The sequence below is a fragment of the Electrona antarctica genome, assembly GCF_951216825.1.
Source record: "Electrona antarctica genome assembly, chromosome: 24".
In the NCBI taxonomy this organism is placed as follows: domain Eukaryota; kingdom Metazoa; phylum Chordata; class Actinopteri; order Myctophiformes; family Myctophidae; genus Electrona; species Electrona antarctica.
In genome coordinates, this window is record NC_136803.1 from 15,355,264 (window position 1) to 15,377,584 (window position 22,321).

General features: G+C 41.5%; 2 protein-coding genes across 2 annotated transcripts in view; both read right to left on the reverse strand.

The window, feature by feature from the left end:
* dnajc27 (DnaJ (Hsp40) homolog, subfamily C, member 27) overlaps nt 1-22,321 on the reverse strand; it is a 305,233-nt gene that overhangs the window by 242,951 nt on the left and 39,961 nt on the right. The window lies entirely within an intron of this gene.
* xdh (xanthine dehydrogenase) overlaps nt 18,316-22,321 on the reverse strand; it is a 31,986-nt gene continuing 27,980 nt past the window's right edge. Inside the window, exons 33-36 of the mRNA XM_079495353.1 lie at nt 21,895-21,960; nt 21,350-21,538; nt 20,366-20,533; nt 18,316-18,614 (exon numbers count right to left, since the gene is read on the reverse strand). Of these exons, the coding sequence (XP_079351479.1) occupies nt 18,564-18,614; nt 20,366-20,533; nt 21,350-21,538; nt 21,895-21,960 (474 nt within the window). The 3' untranslated portion in view covers nt 18,316-18,563. The remainder of the gene's footprint in view (nt 18,615-20,365; nt 20,534-21,349; nt 21,539-21,894; nt 21,961-22,321) is intronic.

Below are 22,321 nucleotides of genomic sequence, written 5' to 3' on the forward strand. Positions count from 1 at the left end.
CAATTTGTTTTGAAGGACAACTTGTTTTGATTAATTTGAGGGTCAATTTGTTGAATTAACATTTTGTTTTGTTAACATTTTTAAGTAATTGATTTATCTGTTTTGTTAAATACAATTATTTAAATTTTGTTTTGTGCTGTCATTTAGTTGCCACTTATTGTGGTAATTAGGGCAGGTGGGGCAGGTGTGTCTAGACAATCTGAGGGGAGGTGTTCCCCACCCACGTAGGTCAGCGGCGTTCCCCCATATGGGATTCGTTTGTTTGATTTCTTTGTGTTTTTTTGTGTTTGATAGATTGCTGTCCCACACAAGCTGGGATAGGGTGGTACCCCTGAGATGCCCAGTGTTGGCAGGGGAACTCGGGAGGCCCACTGAAGACTAGGGCAAGTTATGGTAGTTTGGTTTTTGGTTAGGCAGTTTAGGTAGGGGGAACACCGCTCCTGTAGGCGCACCTGTTTCACCTGTCCTAAATTGGCAGGGAGGGAACGTTTGTTCCGATTGGGAATTTTGTTTTCTATTTAAAAAACAAATTCATTCATTTAAAAAAAAAAAAAAGCTACTTTGTAGAGTGGTGTAAAAAAACAAAAAAACTGTCACATGTCTATTTTTTTGCCTTGAAAAAATGGCTACGGCTGAAGTTTTTTTTGAGACTCCATGTGATGCAACTCTAAGTAGTTTGGGTAAGGACCAGCTGCTTAGAGTGGCGGATTATTACAAAATTGAGATTCATGACAGAAGGATAAGGGAGACTAAAATAAAATCAATTTTGATTGCCAATTTGATAGACCTGGGGATCCTAGAGGAGTCCCCTGAGGTAGTGGTTAGTCAGCCTAACCTACCCACTAGTCGGCTTCTCACATTTGAGCAACAGAAAGAGTTGATTATTCTGCAGACAGAGCAGCAGAGGCTGAAGTCAGAGTCAGAGATCCAGGTTGAAAGGCTGCGGGTAGAGCAGTCTAGGATTGAGGTGGAAAAAAGCAAACTTGAGTTAATAAAAGAAGGCAAACTGTCAGCTGACCATGTTGGGGTGTCCGGTGGTAGGCCAACGGCCTTGGGTTCTCAAGCCCATGATTTTGACATTTTCAGAAATTTGCGCCTTGTGCCCAAATTTAATGAAAAGGACCCAGAGACTTTCTTTTCCATGTTTGAGCGAGTAGCTGAGGTTCGTCAATGGCCAGAGTCTGCCCGCACGTTAATGCTCCAATGTGTATTAACAGGCAGGGCGCAGGAGGCCTATTCCTGTCTTAGCCCTGCGGACAGTCAAAGTTATTCCAAGGTTAAGTCAGCGGTGCTAAAGGCTTTCGAACTCGTTCCAGAAGCCTACCGTAAACGCTTCCGCACATGGCGGAAAACTGACAACAAGACTCATCTAGAGTTTGCACGTGACTTGTCATGCTATTTTGCTCGCTGGTGCGCCGCACTAGATGTGGGGGATTATGATGGGTTGTGTAACCTGATAGTCCTTGAGCAATTTAAGAACACCTTGCCTGAGCACATTGCCAACTACATCAGTGACCGGAGAGTTGAAACTGCTGCCGAAGCGGCTGCTTTGGCAGACGAGTATGTGCTGACACACAAGCGCTCTCATGGAGATCGGCGCTCCTTTGACCAGCCTCATGCTGGTAATGATGGTGGTGAGGGCGCACGTGGCTCTCCTGGTGGTTCAGGCATGGCGGTGTTGGAGGCGAAGACTGAGTATGGCACACGTGAGGAGAAAATATGCAACTTCTGTCACAAGAAGGGGCACTGGAAAATTGATTGTTACGCTCTAAAAGCGAAGACATCTAAGTCTACCTCTTTCCCTGCAAAAGGTGCGGCTATGGCTGTGCCTGCACCAAGCATGGGGGAGGTACAGGTCAGGGAAGTCAATGGGTCATGTCAAATTCTTGAGGTTGATGCATCCTATAGGCCGTTTGTCAGTGAGGGTTTTGTGTCACTGGTAGGAAGCAATGTCAAGGTACCAGTAACAATATTGCGTGACACAGCAGCTTTTGACACATTTATTGCAGCATCAGTGTTGCCATTTAATGCAGAAAGTGCTACAGAGTCCTCTATTCCTGTTTTGGGGATGGGTTTAACTGTCCTCCATGTGCCTGTTCACAACGTCATGCTATATTCCGATTTCTTCCAGGGTCTGACAGGCGTGGCAGTGCGTCCCGCTTTACCTGTGGCAGGGGTAAATGTCATCCTGGGTAATGGTTTGGCTGGGGCACGTGTGTGGGCGGATGTACCACCACCTTTAATAGTGGATTCAGTGCCATTGGTAAGAATTCAACCTGATGAAAATGAAACTGAGTTTCCTGAAGTGTTCACAGCTTGTGCAGTGACACGCGCTATGGCGCGTGCACAGTCTGATGAAAATGCAAGTACCTTAGGAAAGAACAAAAGTGTAGTTTCAGGACCAATGTTTTCCTTAGCTGACTTTCCTTTGTCAGTCTCACAGGATGACCTGAGGGTGGAGCAGCAGGCTGATCTTTCACTCAAATGTCTGCTGGATCAGGTGGTTACTGATGCGGAGATAGAGAGCAGTGCCCGTGGCTACTTCCTTCAGGATGGGTTGCTGGTAAGGAAGTGGGTCCCACATGGTGAGGGTTTCGTGGGTGATCCCATTCTCCAAATTGTGCTGCCAGCTAACTTTCGTGACTCTGTTTTGAAATTGGCACATGAGGGGTCAGGGCATCTTGGTGTCCGGAAAACTTATGATCGGGTGCTGAGGCATTTTTACTGGCCGCGTTTGAAGCGAGATGTGGCGGCGCATGTCAAGACTTGCCACACATGCCAGTTAACAAGTAAACCAAATCAGATCCTCAAACCTGCTCCTCTGTTGCCAATTCCAGCTATCAGTAAACCCTTTGAGCATTTGATCATTGACTGTGTGGGCCCACTTCCTCGCTCTAAATCTGGTGCAGTATATCTTCTCACTGTAATGTGTCAAAGTACTCGTTACCCTGCAGCATATCCATTACGCACCATTACGGCTAGGTCAGTTGTGAGGGCCTTGTCACAGTTCATTTCTATTTTCGGCATTCCCAAGGTCATCCAGAGTGACAGGGGGAGCAATTTCACCTCTCATCTCTTCTCACAGGTACTGAAGCAGCTTAATGTCAAACACAATCTGGCCTCTGCTTATCATGCGCAGAGCCAAGGTGCATTGGAGCGGTTCCATCAGACATTGAAGTCATTGCTGCGTGCCTATTGCACACAAATGGAGGGGGATTGGGAGGAAGGTTTGCCTTGGTTGATGCTTGCAGCCAGGGAGGTTACACAGGAGAGCACTGGGTTTAGCCCAAATGACTTGGTTTTTGGCCACACTGTACGGGGGCCTTTAGCCATTTTGAGTGACCAGTGGAAAGGTGTTGAAGCTCCTCGCAACCTGCTAGACTATGTCAATGGTTTCCGGCGTCGACTTTATGCAGCTGCAGAGCTAGCTAGAGAAAAGTTGGAGTGTGCCCAAAGCAAGATGAAGAAACTTTATGACAGGCGCACAGAGCTGAGGGTTTTCAGCCCTGGCGATCGTGTTTTGGCATTGTTGCCAATCATAGGCTCGCCATTCCAAGCCAAATTTTCAGGTCCTTATACTGTAGTCAAGAACATTTCTGACTTGAACTATACGATTTCCACTCCTCTGCGGAGGAAATCCACTCAACTGTGTCATGTTAACTTGTTAAAGCCGTATCATGATCGTGCGTCCACTTCGCCTGATGTACAGTCTAAGGTGGATGACGTTCATGCTGCGTGTTTAGCAAGTAGAGTGTCGGTGATCACTTCTCCTCATTCGGTTGAGGAGGAGGAAGAAGACGGTTTGCCTGCTGTTGACCCAGCCTTGTTACAAGGTCGGTTGAGAAACTCTGAGACACTCGGTAATCTGGATGCTTTGTTACATCATTTGCCTGGGAAAGAGAGAGCAGATTTGACTGAGGTTATCCGGGCTTTCCCATGCCTGTTCAATGATACCCCTGGTCAAACTCATCTGATTGAGCATGACATTGAGGTCGAAGGTGCTCTCCCTATCCGGCAGAGATTTTACAGAGTAAATGTTAAGAAACGGAAGCATCTAGATGCCGAGATCAAATACATGCTGGAAAACAGTATAGCTGAGCCGTTTGCATCGAGCTGGGCGTCGCCTTGTCTCCTTGTTCCGAAATCTGATAACACTTTCAGGTTTTGCACAGATTTTCGAAAAGTAAATGCTGTCACTAAACCAGACTCATTTCACGTAATGGTGCCTTAAACTGGAGGCAAAAATATAACTTGTGTTTCTCTTGTCCCATCTTCTGCTCCTCCTTTTTCTGTCTGCTCCTGCCTCCTGCTCCTCTCCTCTTAGATGCTCCAGGAATCCATAGTAAATCTTGGTTGCTGAGGGGGGGAAGCGGGTGTGCTGGTTGTGGACAGGATTGGTTGGAACGAAAGTTGTTTGGCGGCAAGTTGGATTTAAATTCACTTTAAAATTTTCATTATATGTTCTTCTTGATTTATTTGATTAAATTTGTTAAGTTAAGGTTTAGACCAACTCGGTCCTTTATGGTCCCTCATTTTGAAGGGGGAGGGTGTCACGGCCCCTTGGCCTGGCCTACAGGGCCTATGCTGTGTATATGGTACTGCCCTGTGTGTGTGTTTCTCTCACAGATCATGTGGGCGTCGGCCCACTTACAGACTCATTAGGTGTATTAGGAGCACCTGGCCAGTGCTCCTGGAACCTCCTATAAAAGAGGGCTTGCCAGCCATTATCGGTCCCCTCTCCAGATGACAGCACCCTTCTGTTTCTTTCCCTTACCTGTTTGATTTGCACACTACAACACCCATTCACCATACTATCCACACATCCACACTGACACCACTGATCTCACTGACTTCCACATCTCATACATTCTGTAAGCATTATTTGACCTTTATTATTATTAGTTACCCTTTTCTGTGAATAAATTATTGTTATTTGAACACTGTTACTGCGTCCTCCTCCATTTGTCATGGCCCAACGGGCCGGGTTATGACAACACCAAAACTTTACTTAATATGCAAATATTGAAGATGTGCAATTGGCAAATTAATAAAGCTCCTCCCTTGTAGAGTGAAGCTTTTCTCACTGAAATGTATGTTATTCTTTGGCCTTCAGTACAAGTAGGCTCTTCTACAAGTAGGCTCACAGAATAGGCTCTTCTACAAGTAGGCTCACATAATAAGGTCTTAAGGTATATTGTCACTCATGCATGTGTGCTTCTAATTCTCATAAGGTTAAGAACTTTGTTGTCCACAACATCTTCCAGGTTTCTGTGGCAGAGATAATATGACCATGCCTTGTAAACCAAAGGTCAGTGGTTGAAGAACAGTCAAAGACAATTTCTGGCTAGTGTCTTTCGTTGCCCAACGATAAAGCATCTTAAAGCTTTAAGATGTATTTTCCCTGACGTTGAGCATGTGATGAAACAGTCATTTGAAAGGAAAAACTTTTGGAAATGCACAAGTGTGAGTCTAAATCCCATAAGGTGAAGAACTGTTGTCCCCAGCATCTTAAGAAATGTATTGTCCCCAACATCTTCGTCTTTTATGCTCCACTTAAATCCTAAAAGGTCAAGTATTACATTCCCGCCACATCTTTCAAGTCTCTGTAGCACAGAGGATATGACCATGCCTTGCAAACTGAAGGTCGGCAGTTCAAGCCCAGTAAAACATATTTTCTGTCAACGGTCTTTTACGCTCCACTTAAATCCCAAAAGGTCAAATATAACATTCCCGGTATCATTTCCTGTGCCAGCGTGGCGCAGCCAAAAAGCTAGGGATTTGCCAACTAAAGACAAGGTTGTATGTTCAAAACTCACAAAACTCAATATAAACACTAAAAAAACAAACAAAATGCCTCAAAAGTGACTCCACTCACTGCCAATCAAACAAATGAAAAAAAAAAAACCTTAAACATCAAATGCCTCAGTGTCAAACAACAATTAATAATAATAAAATAAAGCACTTCTGTCAAGTCTTTTGTTGCCCACCTAAATTCCAAAAGGTCAAGTATTACATTCCCGCCACATCTTTCAAGTCTCTGTAGCACAGAGGATATGACCATGCCTTGCAAACTGAAGGTCGGCAGTTCAAGCCCAGTAAAACATATTTTCTGTCAACGGTCTTTTACGCTCCACTTAAATCCCAAAAGGTCAATTATAACATTCCCGGTATCATTTCCTGTGCCAGCGTGGCGCAGCCAAAAAGCTAGGGGTTTGCCAACTAAAGACAAGGTTGTATGTTCAAAACTCACAAAACTCAATATAAACACTAAAAAAACAAACAAAGTGACTCCACTCACTGCCGATCAAACAAATGAAAAAGAAACAACCTTAAACATCAAATGCCTCAGTGTCAAACAACAATTAATAATAATAAAATAAAGCACTTCTGTCAAGTGTCTTTTGTTGCCCACCTAAATTCCAAAAGGTCAAGTATTACATTCCCGCAACATCTTTCAAGTCTCTGTAGCACAGAGGATATGACCATGCCTTGCAAACTGAAGGTCAGCAGTTCAAGCCCAGTAAAACATATTTTCTGTCAACGGTCTTTTACGCTCCACTTAAATCCCAAAAGGTCAATTATAACATTCCCGGTATCATTTCCTGTGCCAGCGTGGCGCAGCCAAAAACCTAGGGGTTTGCCAACTAAAGACAAGGTTGTATGTTCAAAACTCACAAAACTCAATATAAACACTAAAAAAACAAACAAAATGCCTCAAAAGTGACTCCACTCACTGCCAATCAAACAAATGAAAAATAAACAACCTTAAACATCAAATGCCTCAGTGTCAAACAACAATTAATAATAATAAAATAAAGCACTTCTGTCAAGTGTCTTTTGTTGCCCACCTAAATTCCAAAAGGTCAAGTATTACATTCCCGCAACATCTTACAAGTCTCTGTAGCACAGAGGATATGACCATGCCTTGCAAACTGAAGGTCGGCAGTTCAAGCCCAGTAAAACATATTTTCTGTCAAGTCTTTCGCTGCTCACCTAATTTCCAAAAGTTCAAGTATTACCTTCCCGCAACTTATTTCAAGTCTCTGTAGCACAGAGGATATGACCATGCCTTGCAAACTGAAGGTTGGTGGTTCAAGCCCAGTAAAACATATTTTCTGTCAACTGTCTTTCGCTGCTCACCTAAATTCCAAAAGGTCAAGTATAACATTCCCGCAATATCTTTCATGTGCCCCGTGGTGCAGTCTAATAGTCAATGGTTCACAAACTAAAGGTTGTAGGTTCAAAACTCACAAAACTCAATATAAAAACAAAAAATCCTCCAAACAACTAACATGCCTCAAAAGTAGCACCAATGCATCAAAAGACAACTGCCAATCAAGTTAATAAAGTGGAAAAAAAACCCATTTCTAATAAAAAAACAATTTAATTTAATATGCAAATCCAGCCCGCCTCCAGGGGGAGCTCCTCCCCATGGAGGTGGGCTTCTAAAAAGGTCCTCCTCCTGGAGGTGTACCCTCCATGCTCCTCCCTCTTCAACCGGAGCTAAAAGAGAGCGGGAGGAGGGAGGCGGGCTGCCTCGGCTCTCTACACCTTAAAAAGCCCGAAAATGAAGGTTTACCCTGAGCAAGATTCAAACCCACCACCTTCAGCTTGTGAGACCTATGCTTTTCTCTTGCACCACTGGGCTTTTCACACTAATAAGATTTTGGAGGTTGTATTTAAGGTTGAAGGGAGAGGTGACATGTCAAAAGATGAAAATCGATAGAAAACACCTGTACCCCTGACAGAATGACTGAAAATCTAAGAATCTGCTAGATACACCCTCTGATGATCAGGGTTCAACTGAGATTTAGATTATTGCTTAAAACCATATGTTAGAACATTGTTAGAGACTGCACATGGATTTACACTTTCATTGAAACAAAATAGAGAAGTTTCATATCAGCCTAAGTACTGTCATTAAAATTCATACCCATTGTATCATATTAGTTTCCGATGATAAAAAGTTAAGTACATTTTGTTCTCACTTAAGACTTTTAATTTAAAATGAGAACAACAAATGTACTGTAGTCTGTTTATCAAAAACTCTACAAACAGGCTGCAGGGGATCTTGCTAATCAGCACAGGTGGAAATAATGTTCTCAATCAGTGGCATGCTCTTTCACCTAGAAGACACTCTATTACAAAAGTGTTTTGTGATTAGTGTAATTTTTTTTACACTTACATTTTGTTAAGTACAGTTGCTGTTCTCACTTTAGACTGTTACAATAAAATGGTCATTAAAGTGTTTTCAACTAGTTTCTCAAACAGTGCTGTTATGACCACAGCTCATCTTAGAGTAGCTCAATTCATTTAGAAAAAACAACACTTTATACACTCATGGCATGCAGCATGTCAATCAAATCAAGTATTGGCTGAGCTCCATACTTGTGATATGCATTCTGTTTTGAGCTATTCTAGTGACAAAGGATATACATTATTTAATTGAATCAAATTCCATTGTATGTATTTATTACAAACACCAATCAATTAAATACAAAAACAAACAACAATTTGGGCTAAGAACTAAGTACTGTGGAATTGTATGTGTGACCATGTCTTAAATTCAACTTGATGGTATGCCATCTTGGGAAACCATTAAAAGTGCTAAGGTAACCACACTGCTTATACATTCCACAATGGTGAGAGTAGACAAGCCTATAAGCAGAGGTTTGTTAGAAGAACCACATTATGAAGTTCAAAGGCAACATTTCTGCACATTGGTCACCGACACTGACGCGTAGAGAGGGGACACCTGAGAAACATACATTAGGACCACAAAGTCCAAAAAATGAATCGATGGCCTAAACTCAAAAAGTGCTAAGGCAATTACAAGCAGTTTCCTACTTTGCTCAGTCAGTGCACACAAAGAAAGACCAAACAGGAAATGTGGCATGGGCACCAGGCTTTATAGGGGAGGGGCTTATCAGTACCTACTGACACCTGAGTAATTGGGGTGTGGCCTGGTCCCCTGTCAGGTGTATTTAGCCTAATCAAACAAGTCCCATTTGCAGCAGAAATAGCAGGGCCAGTATCTTAACCAGTGCACCACCATAGTTCATATCTGAACTGTTCTTTTGTGTACAATTCAGTGAAAGATCAGATAAAGGTGCAAGAGTCAGGTAAAAGTAGAAAGACATCCTTGCTGTATTTGAACCAGGAACCTTCTGGTTGCAAGCCCTGTATCTTCACCACTGCACCACCACTTCTCATACAGACCTGATGCTATTGCATGCTCTACAGTGAAATATTGGATAAAGATGCAAGTTTGAAAAAATACCCTTGCTGGACTTGAACACAGAACCTTCTGTTAGGAAGGCCCATATCTTCACCACTGCACCAACTGGCTCATGTAGAATTGATACTATTCTGCACACTTCATTGAAAGATCAGATAAAGGTTCAAGAGTCAGGTAAAAGTAGAAAGACATCCTTGCTGTATTTTAACCAGGAACCCTCTGGTTGCAAGCCCTGTATCTTCACCACTGCGCGACCACTTCTCATACAGAATCTATGCTATTGCATGCTCTACAGTGAAATATTGGATAAAGATGCAGGTTTAAAAAAATACCCTTGCTGGACTTGAACACAGAACCTTCTGTTTGGAAGGCCCATATCTTCACCACTGCACCACCACTTCTCATACAGAATTCATGCTATTGCATGCTCTACAGTTAAATATTGGATAAAGATGCAAGTTTGAAAAAATACCCTTGCTGGACTTGAACACAGAACCTTCTGTTTGGAAGGCACATATCTTCACCACTGCACCATCTTGGTTCAAGGATTGTTTGTTCTCTTGTGACCTCTTCATTGAAACGTTAGAGACAGGTACAAGGGTACAAATTTGGAAAGATGCCAAAAACATAAAAGAAGAAACAACAAAAGGTTCTGCTTGTGGAAATGCAGGTCCAAACTTGGAAAATAGCTCTTGCTGGATTTGATTTGAACCAGCAACCTTGGGCCTGTATCTTCACGACTGCACCACCACAGTCCATACATCACATCTTCTCTTGAGTGCTGTTTAGTGAAAAATAAAGGTAACAGAGCCAGATAAAAGTTTGAAAAATAAATACCTTGCTGGTTTTGTACCAAAAGTGTTCACGTGCTGTTAGACACACACACACACACACACACACACACACACACACACACACACACACACACACACACACACACACACACACACACACACACACACAGAGACACAGTTACCACACTAAAATCTGGTAAAGACTTTTAACAAACAGTGTGTTGAATTCTCTTCAGACATAAAACATTTCTCGTTTCTTCTGTCTGTCAGAGTGTCCATGCCACGGTGCTGTGCTCTCATCCACTCTCTCTTCTGATTAGTTATGCACTGCAGCTGCACGCACGCACATACACATACACATACACATACACATACACATACACATACACACACACTCTAGGTGCTGCCACACTTATAAAAGAGCCGCGCACGTCTTAAGCTGTGCGCAGCTTATTTTCCGAGTTTTTAGACAGCTGGTGGATGGAAAAGAAGCTCCACCTCCGCGGACGACTTGCGCGATGGCCAGATTCCCGGAAACGCTCTCCTCCGCGCAAGTCGTCCGCGGAGGTGGAGCTTAATTTCCATCCACCAGCTGTCTAAAAACTCGGAAAATAAGGTGCGCACAGCTTAAGACGTGCGCGGCTGTCGACCGTTTTGCGCTTAGGTGTGGAAACACTGACACACAGGAAATCGTTATGCATTTGTGTCAATAAAGATGTCTTGAAATCAAAACCGCAGCTTAAAAGTCAGGGGTTAGCAAACTAAAGCCAAGGTTGTAGGTTCAAAACTCAAAAACCCAATATAAACACCAAAACTTTACTTAATATGCAAATATTGAAGATGTGCAATTGGCAAATTAATAAAGCTCCTCCCTTGTAGAGTGAAGCTTTTCTCACTGAAATGTATGTTATTCTTTGGCCTTCAGTACAAGTAGGCTCTTCTACAAGTAGGCTCACAGAATAGGCTCTTCTACAAGTAGGCTCACATAATAAGGTCTTAAGGTATATTGTCACTCATGCATGTGTGCTTCTAATTCTCATAAGGTTAAGAACTTTGTTGTCCACAACATCTTCCAGGTTTCTGTGGCAGAGATAATATGACCATGCCTTGTAAACCAAAGGTCAGTGGTTGAAGAACAGTCAAAGACAATTTCTGGCTAGTGTCTTTCGTTGCCCAACGATAAAGCATCTTAAAGCTTTAAGATGTATTTTCCCTGACGTTGAGCATGTGATGAAACAGTCATTTGAAAGGAAAAACTTTTGGAAATGCACAAGTGTGAGTCTAAATCCCATAAGGTGAAGAACTGTTGTCCCCAGCATCTTAAGAAATGTATTGTCCCCAACATCTTCGTCTTTTATGCTCCACTTAAATCCCAAAAGGTCAATTATAACATTCCCGGTATCATTTCCTGTGCCAGCGTGGCACAGCCAAAAAGCTAGGGGTTTGCAAACTAAAGACAAGGTTGTAGGTTCAAAACTCACAAAACTCAATATAAACACTAAAACAAACAAAATGCCTCAAAAGTGACTCCACTCACTGCCAATCAAACAAATGAAAAAAAAACAACCTTAAACATCAAATGCCTCAGTGTCAAACAACAATTAATAATAATAAAATAAAGCACTTCTGTCAAGTGTCTTTTGTTGCCCACCTAAATTCCAAAAGGTCAAGTATTACATTCCCGCCACATCTTTCAAGTCTCTGTAGCACAGAGGATATGACCATGCCTTGCAAACTGAAGGTCGGCAGTTCAAGCCCAGTAAAACATATTTTCTGTCAACGGTCTTTTACGCTCCACTTAAATCCCAAAAGGTCAAATATAACATTCCCGGTATCATTTCCTGTGCCAGCGTGGCGCAGCCAAAAAGCTAGGGGTTTGCCAACTAAAGACAAGGTTGTATGTTCAAAACTCACAAAACTCAATATAAACACTAAAAAAACAAACAAAATGCCTCAAAAGTGACTCCACTCACTGCCAATCAAACAAATGAAAAAAAAAAAACCTTAAACATCAAATGCCTCAGTGTCAAACAACAATTAATAATAATAAAATAAAGCACTTCTGTCAAGTCTTTTGTTGCCCACCTAAATTCCAAAAGGTCAAGTATTACATTCCCGCCACATCTTTCAAGTCTCTGTAGCACAGAGGATATGACCATGCCTTGCAAACTGAAGGTCGGCAGTTCAAGACCAGTAAAACATATTTTCTGTCAACGGTCTTTTATGCTCCACTTAAATCCCAAAAGGTCAATTATAACATTCCCGGTATCATTTCCTGTGCCAGCGTGGCGCAGCCAAAAAGCTAGGGGTTTGCCAACTAAAGACAAGGTTGTATGTTCAAAACTCACAAAACTCAATATAAACACTGAAAAAACAAACAAAATGCCTCAAAAGTGACTCCACTCACTGCCAATCAAACAAATGAAAAAAAAACAACCTTAAACATCAAATGCCTCAGTGTCAAACAACAATTAATAATAATAAAATAAAGCACTTCTGTCAAGTGTCTTTTGTTGCCCACCTAAATTCCAAAAGGTCAAGTATTACATTACCGCCACATCTTTCAAGTCTCTGTAGCACAGAGGATATGACCATGCCTTGCAAACTGAAGGTCGGCAGTTCAAGCCCAGTAAAACATATTTTCTGTCAAGTCTTTCGCTGCTCACCTAATTTCCAAAAGTTCAAGTATTACCTTCCTGCAACTTCTTTCAAGTCTCTGTAGCACAGAGGATATGACCATGCCTTGCAAACTGAAGGTTGGTGGTTCAAGCCCAGTAAAACATATTTTCTTTCAACTGTCTTTCGCTGCTCACCTAAATTCCAAAAGGTCAAGTATAACATTCCCGCAATATCTTTCATGTGCCCCGTGGTGCAGTCTAATAGTCAATGGTTCACAAACTAAAGGTTGTAGGTTCAAAACTCACAAAACTCAATATAAAAACAAAAAATCCTCCAAACAACTAACATGCCTCAAAAGTAGCACCAATGCATCAAAAGACAACTGCCAATCAAGTTAATAAAGTGGGGAAAAAAAACAATTTCTAATAAAAAAAACAATTTAATTTAATATGCAAATCCAGCCCGCCTCCAGGGGGAGCTCCTCCCCATGGAGGTGGGCTTCTAAAAAGATCCTCCTCCTGGAGGTGTACCCTCCATGCTCCTCCCTCTTCAACCGGAGCTAAAAGAGAGCGGGAGGAGGGAGGCGGGCTGCCTCGGCTCTCTACACCTTAAAAAGCCCGAAAATGAAGGTTTACCCTGAGCAAGATTCAAACCCACCACCTTCAGCTTGTGAGACCTATGCTTTTCTCTTGCACCACTGGGCTTTTCACACTAATAAGATTTTGGAGGTTGTATTTAAGGTTGAAGGGAGAGGTGACATGTCAAAAGATGAAAATCGATAGAAAACACCTGTACCCCTGACAGAATGACTGAAAATCTAAGAATCTGCTAGATACACCCTCTGATGATCAGGGTCCAACTGAGATTTAGATTATTGCTTAAAACCATATGTTAGAACATTGTTAGAGACTGCACATGGATTTACACTTTCATTGAAACAAAATAGAGAAGTTTCATATCAGCCTAAGTACTGTCATTAAAATTCATACCCATTGTATCATATTAGTTTCCGATGATAAAAAGTTAAGTACATTTTGTTCTCACTTAAGACTTTTACTTTAAAGTGAGAACAACAAATGTACTGTAGTCTGTTTATCAAAAACTCTACAAACAGGCTGCAGGGGATCTTGCTAATCAGCACAGGTGGAAATAATGTTCTCAATCAGTGGCATGCTCTTTCACCTAGAAGACACTCTATTACAAAAGTGTTTTGTGATTAGTGTAATTTGTACAGTTGCTGTTCTCACTTTTGACTGTTACAATAAAATGGTCATTAAAGTGTTTCTCAAACAGTGCTGTTATGACCACAGCTCATCTTAGAGTAGCTCAATTCATTTAGAAAAAACAACACTTTATACACTCATGGCATGCAGCATGTCAATCAAATCAAGTATAGGCTGAGCTCCATACTTGTGATATGCATTCTGTTTTGAGCTATTCTAGTGACTCAAGGATATACATTATTTAATTGAATCAAACAAATTCCATTGTATGTATTTATTACAACAAACACCAATCAATTAAATACAAAAACAAACAACAATTTGGGCTAATAACTAAGTACTGTGGAATTGTATGTGTGACCATGTCTTAAATTCAACTTGATGGTATGCCATCTTGGGAAACCATTAAAAGTGCTAAGGCAATTACAAGCAGTTTCCTACTTTGCTCAGTCAGTGCACACAAAGAAAGACCAAACAGGAAATGTGGCATGGGCACCAGGCTTTATAGGGGAGGGGCTAATCAGTGACTACTTACACCTGAGTAATTGGGGTGTGGCCTGGTCTCCCTGCCAGGTGTAAGTAGCCTAATCAAACAAGTCCCATTTGCAGCAGAAATAGCAGGGCCAGTATCTTAACCAGTGCACCACCATAGTTCATATCTGAACTGTTCTTTTGTGTACAATTCAGTGAAAGATCAGATAAAGGTGCAAGAGTCAGGTAAAAGTATAAAGACATCCTTGCTGTATTTGAACCAGGAACCTTCTGTTTGGAAGGCCCATATCTTCACCACTGCACCACCACTTCTCATACAGAATTAATGCTATTGCATGCTCTACAGTGAAATATTGGATAAAGATGCAAGTTTGAAAAAATACCGTTGCTGGACTTGAACACATTAAAAGTGCTAAGGTAACCACACTGTTTATACATTCCACAATGGTGAGAGTAGACAAGCCTATAAGCAGAGGCTTGTTAGAAGAACCACAATATGAAGGTCAAAGGCAACATTTCTGCACATTGGTCATCGACACTGACGAGCAGAGAGGGGACACCTGAGAAACATACATTAGGACCACAAAGTCCAAAAAAGTAATCGATGGCCTACCCTAAACAAAAAAAGTGCTAAGGCAATTACAAGCAGTTTCCTACTTTGCTCAGTCAGTGCACACAAAGAAAGACCAAACAGGAAATGTGGCATGGGCACCAGGCTTCATAGGGGAGGGGCTAATCAGTGACTACTTACACCTGAGTAATTGGGGTGTGGCCTGGTCTCCCTGTCAGATGTAAGTAGCCTAATCAAACAAGTCCCATTTGCAGCAGAAATACAATTCAATTATTATGGCAAATATTTACATACTGACATGATGTGACCACCACTCAAAATAAAAGTCTAGCAAATCCCACACCCCCATAAGATTGTGTAGCCTCTCCATTTCTCTTGGGCCAACTTTTACTTTAAAGTGAGAACAACAAATGTACTGTAGCCGGTTTACCAAAAACTAAAGTGTTTTCTGATTAGTATATATTTTTTAAACACATTTTGTTAAGTACATTTGCTGTTCTCACTTTAGACTGTTACAATAAAACGGTCATTGAAGTGTTTTCAACTAGTTTCTCAAACAGTGCTGTTATGACCACAGCTCATCTTAGAGTAGCTCAATTCATTTAGAAAAAACACTTTATACACTCATGGCATGCAGCGACTTCAATCAAATCAATTATAGGCTGAGCTCCATACTTTTCGGTATTCTGTTTTGAGCTATTCTAGTGACTCAAGGATACATTATTTCATTGAATCCAACAAATATGACCGAAAATATGTATGTTTTTGAGATATAGGCTATAACTTTTGTAAAACGTACATCTGAAAACATTGGCACCTTGCTTTTTCCTTCCTTCTTTAATATAATTCACTTAAAAGATAATTCATAGTTATTGAAATATTTAACTTTAATTGCATTCATTGTCAATGGGAATTTAAGTTGCCACCTTGAATGCCGTCATCACAAATTGATGATGCCAGCACATTTGGGCAAGTGGGCATGGCCGTTTTAAGCCCAATTAGTGTTTTTTTGCAAAACTAATGCTTGGAATGGATTCAGCATCATGAAAACCCCCTAGTTTGACACATCACATGCTAGATAAAGCATGATGAAATTTTGAATATTTTGCCTTCTATAGGTTGTTAATGGTATGGTCACATATTATGCCAATTATGAAAATTGCTCAACATATGCAAGTTAGCATCCGGCAGTTTCTACATGCTGGGGACCCATACTAAACATTTCTAATATAAAACGTTGGTGTACTCAACATGTCCGGGTTCACTTTTTGGCTACTAGACTAAAAGGAGGACAGGGACTTGAACAAGGAACCCTCGCTGAAAGTCAGATCATTAGACCACTATACAACCTCTCAGCCACTCAGTTTTCTCTTAGTACTGTTGAAGCGTTATTTTGTAATTTAGCCATGACCATTCCAAAGTACTCCAACATTCAACTGCTGCACTCACACATATCAAACAGGACAAGACAAACTCTGATGAGACGACATGACTGCTATCTACCTGTATACAGTATTAGTACGAACAGACTTGATGGAAGTGAGACTTGGGTGTCTTCTTTTGTGTATCATCAAACAGATGTCAAGCTCAATGCCGTGCAGCCACACCCTCCAGTGGGAACAACATGCAACTACACCTCTAATTTGATGTCTATAGGCCTATTGCATGTCTAGTAGTAGCAATATGACTCACATCATGGGTTTACACATTGCAATGATTGGAAATTATCAGAAAATAGAGCTTTACCTTAAACCAAACGATTTAACCTAAGATATTATACTTTCAACACCTTTCAAATAGATATTGAATGTTAATAATATTACTATATTTTTAAAGATGTGGCACCTCCACACGTAATGTAGAGCTTTGAAGAGCAGATTCTGGATGTTAGTCTTTTACATTCAAACATTTCTGATGAAACACCAGGGAGAGTGGAGACCATTGTTGGCTTGGTTTGACTGGAACAGGATGCCATCATCTGTAGTGTGTAGACAGCTAGCCTGGACTGTGGCTTTGCTGTCTCAACAGAATTCACATATATTTCTACTTCAAGCTAGATGGGTGATTCCATCTTCCAGGTGGTCCCCAGCTAAATGATGGAGAGTTGGTAACCAAATGGACTCTTGTAGATGTTTAACGCTTGACAACAAGTTAAATTATTGTTAAACATCTGCATTACTTAATTTACACGAAGTCTACACAATTATTGAGTGTAGAATAATTGTTATTTTGCTCAACATTTGCCTGTTATCTTCTTATCCAACAATGACAAAATATTCAATGTTTTGGGTCTGAGAGGCTAAATCTCATCAAATGGTGGTCCGTGGCTCAAATGCCGAATAAATAATGGACCTTGGGAAAAGGGTTGAAAACCACTGACATAAACAATGGCACTAATCTTTACACCAGGGGTGCCCACACTTTTAACTTGAGAACTACTTTTAAAATGACCAGCTCAACAAGACCTACAGTATAGGCCTACCCACCAAGAACATGATTATACCATTGCTGAAAATAGTTAATATTTACCAGAGCGGGCTTTGGAATAGCAGCGCTGACATTAGGCCTACATCTAAGATAAACACACATGAAATAGTATGGTAGGGGGGTTTGGGTGGACTCAGGCACCTGCAGGATTTTGTTGCTTGGGCACCTGCCCTTTTTATTTGCCTGAAAGTGCCCTTTGCACAATTTATCTCAGCCCAGCTCGCCCAGCAGTCTGCCGTCTCCCGCCCGTCACCCAGGTGGATACATGCACGCGACCTTCTCACCCCCAGGGCGTCTTACTGGTGGTAATGAGAACGTATTGCTTATTTTACTGTCCAATGACATGAGCCAAGATACATCTTGTTCCATTAGCAGAAGACATTTCTGGTGGGAAATGGCACGAGGGACCTCCATAAAAAGACCACCCCAAAAATCATGTGCCCTTTTAGCACTTTTAGAAACAGCACTGCCCTTCATCCACTTGATGGCACCATTTCACTACAGATATTTTTGAACACGCTGGAGTCTCATTTGAACTTTTATTTGAATCAGTAAAACCAACCGACCAATCACAGACACTTTTCAACAAACAAAGAAACATTTAGACAAATTATATTATAAAATAATGGCTACAATGCAACACGTTTTGTGCGTGTAGATTGGCAATTGTTTTCTTTTTTAAAGAATAGTTAGAATACCATTTCAGTTTATGCAATTAAATATACAGTAGCCTATATATTATCTGTATGTAATTAGAGTAGGTTAAATACACAATATATATGACCTGTATATGTAATTAAGGTAAATATATTTATGGTCTATTTCATTTTAGATTAGTTGGGTGGTTTCCAAACTGTGGGACAGGACCCATTTCTTTCTGGGCTACCTGGCCATCCTTTTTTCTTTTCTTTAAAAAAAAAGACTTCACCCATTTTCAAATTAACTTAATTCTTCAAATAATTGGTCCTTTCAACTCTGTCTCAGAGGAGGGCTGTGGCCAGTTAAAAAATTCTGCCTACCAGTGACATCATTAGGCAGGTTTTTCTTATTTTATTTATATATATTCTTTCCCAGGGGCGATGTGATTGGATGACTTCTTAGACTTGGTCCGCCCTGGAACGATGTGATTGGATGAAGTCTTAGACTTGGACCGCCCAAGGGGTGTAAGACCCGGCTTCTGCAGGAGGACACTGGAAGACAGACAGACAGACAGACAGACAGACAGACAGACAGACAGACAGACAGACAGACAGACAGACAGACAGACAGACAGAGACAGACAGACAGACAGACAGACAGACTGACAGTTAATTTATGATGTCTGATCAACACTGGCGTCTAACTTTGTCTATGAGTGTGGTTAGTGGCTTCGGATGTTATCACATGATTTAATCTCCGTCATCAGCCCTTATCAACATCATGCAATGCAGCCAGTATGGACATTTATTTTCCACATACCGACGTTGTTGGTCGCATTGTTCGACTATTTACTAACGTAACCATAAATCTAACCCTAACCCTAACCCTAACCTCAGTCTTAACCGGCCATCCCTTGACTCCTTCAAAACCGCTCTCAAAGGGCACCTACGGACGGCTGCAATTCGAAACTGGCCCCCATAAAATCTGAATCCCCCCCACCGCCCCCCCCCCTTTTTTCCCCTCACTGTATATGTTTATTTTCCCTTTTTACCTCCTTTATGATGAATTCCCGTTCTGTTCTTTGACTATATAGAAGTGTCTATTTGTACGTCTCTAAATGTTTTGATGAATTGAACATGGTGGACCCTCTTGTAAACAAGTGTAATGCTTAATTGGGTCGTCCACTCACAGGTAACAGTCTTTGTATTGAGTTTGTGCTTGAAATGTACTGTAATTCTGCAAACTGTTAATACATATTTCAATCAATCAATCAATGAATCAATGTAAGTCGGCAGTAATTTCACTTCCGTATTTCCTAGTCGTCTACACGTGGTAGGCACTACTTGGAAATGTCCATAATGCCTGCATTGCATGGTCCAGATAAGAACATACTGGTGAATATCAGTTGGTTGATAACATTCAAAGCGGATGAGTGATGTGGATTAATATATATTTTACATTGCGTACATTGTATGAGTCCTTTGTCGTTCTGTTGACCTGAACCTATAGACGAATTCAGAAACGGGTCTCATGGTCGCAGCTTACGGATTTTCCTGTAGGCGGAGCCGGTATAGCTGCGGGGTAAACCCGCACCTCTTCTACTACAGTGAACTGTAGAGTGACTGATGTTAGTCTGCCTCAAACGTTACTCTTTTACCTGCTTTTTACTAACACTAACATTACAAAGATGCCCAGAACATCGGGATGAACCTGTGTAGTTTATGGCTGCTCCAACAGTAGTGGCAACATTCCAACAAAAAAAAGGTCAAAATATCCACCGCGGTGGCTGAGACCAGAGCCATAAAGTAATGATTGAGACGAAGCAGTGAAAGGTCCTGAAAGATACATAACGTCAGTCTTACCCAATACCCAATCTTTCTGTTTTATGAACACAAGGCTGCTGTACTTTATGCCTCATATTTGAAATGCTTAGTATATGTTATACACTGACACCAAGCTAGACAGGAACGCCCAAAAACGTCACATCCGGTTTTAGCCTGGGGTAAGAATTTTCTATGGCTGCCAACTTGGTCCAATCCTTAATCACATACGGACAAACATCTATGCCGATGCGATCTAACTTGCGGAGGTAGCGTGTCTTGTCCACGGGCAACAGATCTTTCAACGTATGGCATTGCAAATACGTTTGATAATCGCTACTCTGCTCAATATTGTTTTGAAAATGGCGCAAATTGCATTGCAGTGAACGAGCGCAAATCACAACTTCCCCAGGGGGTGGGCGGAGTCACAGTTTGAGGTGCTGATTACGTGCCATGGTGTCAGTCTATAGGTCATTAGTTACCAGCTTGGTGAAGCGGTCCACACAGGCGTTGCGTATCCGTTCGGGCGTAGCGGGAGAGTCCATTCTGAACGGACCGGTGAGACCACTGTCCTCCCGAGCTGCCAGGACCGCGTCTTTAACAGCATAGAATACTGACGCCGCTAGGAACAGAGGTGGCTCTCCTACTGCCTGTATATAAACATACATACATGTAGTAGAGCTGTCAAAACAATTACATTTTTTTATGAGATTAATCACAGCTTAGAAATGTAGTAATCATGATTCATCACCATTCGAACTATGTCCAAAATATGCCATGTTTTTCTGTATATTGCTGTGGGAATGGAAAGATAAATGATAGAAGGCGGACATATACATTTAACATACATGTATGTTTTATTCTTTATAACAAATCCAGTGTGGTAGGATGGTGATATTATTAGGGCTGTCAAACTAGTAGTATTAGTATGAATCCCTTAAAAGAGGGACTAAACCAGTGGTTCCCAAACCTTTTCACGTCAAGGACCCCCAAATGGACAGTAATTGGCCCGCGGACTCCCATTGGAAAAGACATGCCAGGGACCCCCATAAGAGAAGATTTTTACAGCTCTAGCAATGATTCTCAACCCGTTTAATTTCAAGGATCCCCAGTTTGAGATGAATTAGGCTACGGAACCCCATTTAATGGCATTTCTATCTCTGAGACCCCCAATTTGTATTGTAAAATCAAAGTTAATTTTACTCTGAGAGTGTACAAATGGAACCAATGAACCCATTAGTGTCCATTTGGTTCCATTTGTACACTCTCCGAGTTACAGACCCATAAGGGTCCATTTGGTTCCTGATTATCATTTAGCCGGGGGCCACCTGGAACTCTATCAAGGACCCCTGGGGGTCCCGGGACCTCACTTTGGGAACCACTGGACTAAACTGTCTAGTAGTGTATGAATACAGTAGTATACAGTAGAATACAGTAGATAATAGTAGTAGTATTAGTATGAATACCTTAGAGGAGAACACTGCCTTGGCGTTGGGAGCGTCTCTCAACAGACTGACTGTCAGTTCTGAAGGGATGTCTCCAAACGCAGGGATCTTGTACATCCCAGGTCCTCTGGTGAACAGCACCCCTAGTGGAGAGTAGCGTAACTCCTCTAGAGTGAACAGCCCCACCCCCTGCATGAACGCCCCTTCTACCTGAAAAACAGACGGAGTGAGGGGCGCTCTTATCATCATACATCATCATGACTATTTGTTCAGACACTATGACGTTGTTTGTGGACGGTAACTAAAAGCTTCACTTGTGTGTGGGGCGCTCATCATACATCATCATATTCCGTGCTCGGCCAATCAAATCATCACATTCCGTGGTACACACAGACACACAAAGCTGGGCATAGTAGGGGCTAGCGGCCCTCAAAAATATAAAAAAAAAACACACATTTACATCACATTCCGTGCTCAGCCAATCATCACAAATTTGGTACAGACAAGCACATAAAACTTAGGCATACGAGGGGCTAGTATATACAGACAGACAGACAGACGGGTACCTGTCCGATGTCGATAGCAGGGTTCAAACTGTTTCCCACGTCCATCACTATAGTGGTGTGAAGATTCTATATGATACATGACACATACAGCATCACATTATATAACATTATACACATGCTGCTGTGTTCACAATCGTGGAGTCGCGGCACAGGTTTGCTCATCTGGACATCATCACATCTACTGTATAGTGTACAGTGATGACATCACATCTTTTCGATGGGGACCACCTGGAATCCCCTCAAGGACCACTGGTTGAAAACCACTGGTCTACAGTGATGACCTCACATTCTCCACAAAGAGTACTTTTGGTACAAATTGTTATGCCAATACCTTTGTACTTTTACTCGAGTACATTTAAAATTCCGGACTTTTACTTGTCTACACTGTTGTGGTATTGATACTTTTACTTAAAGTAAAACAAAATAA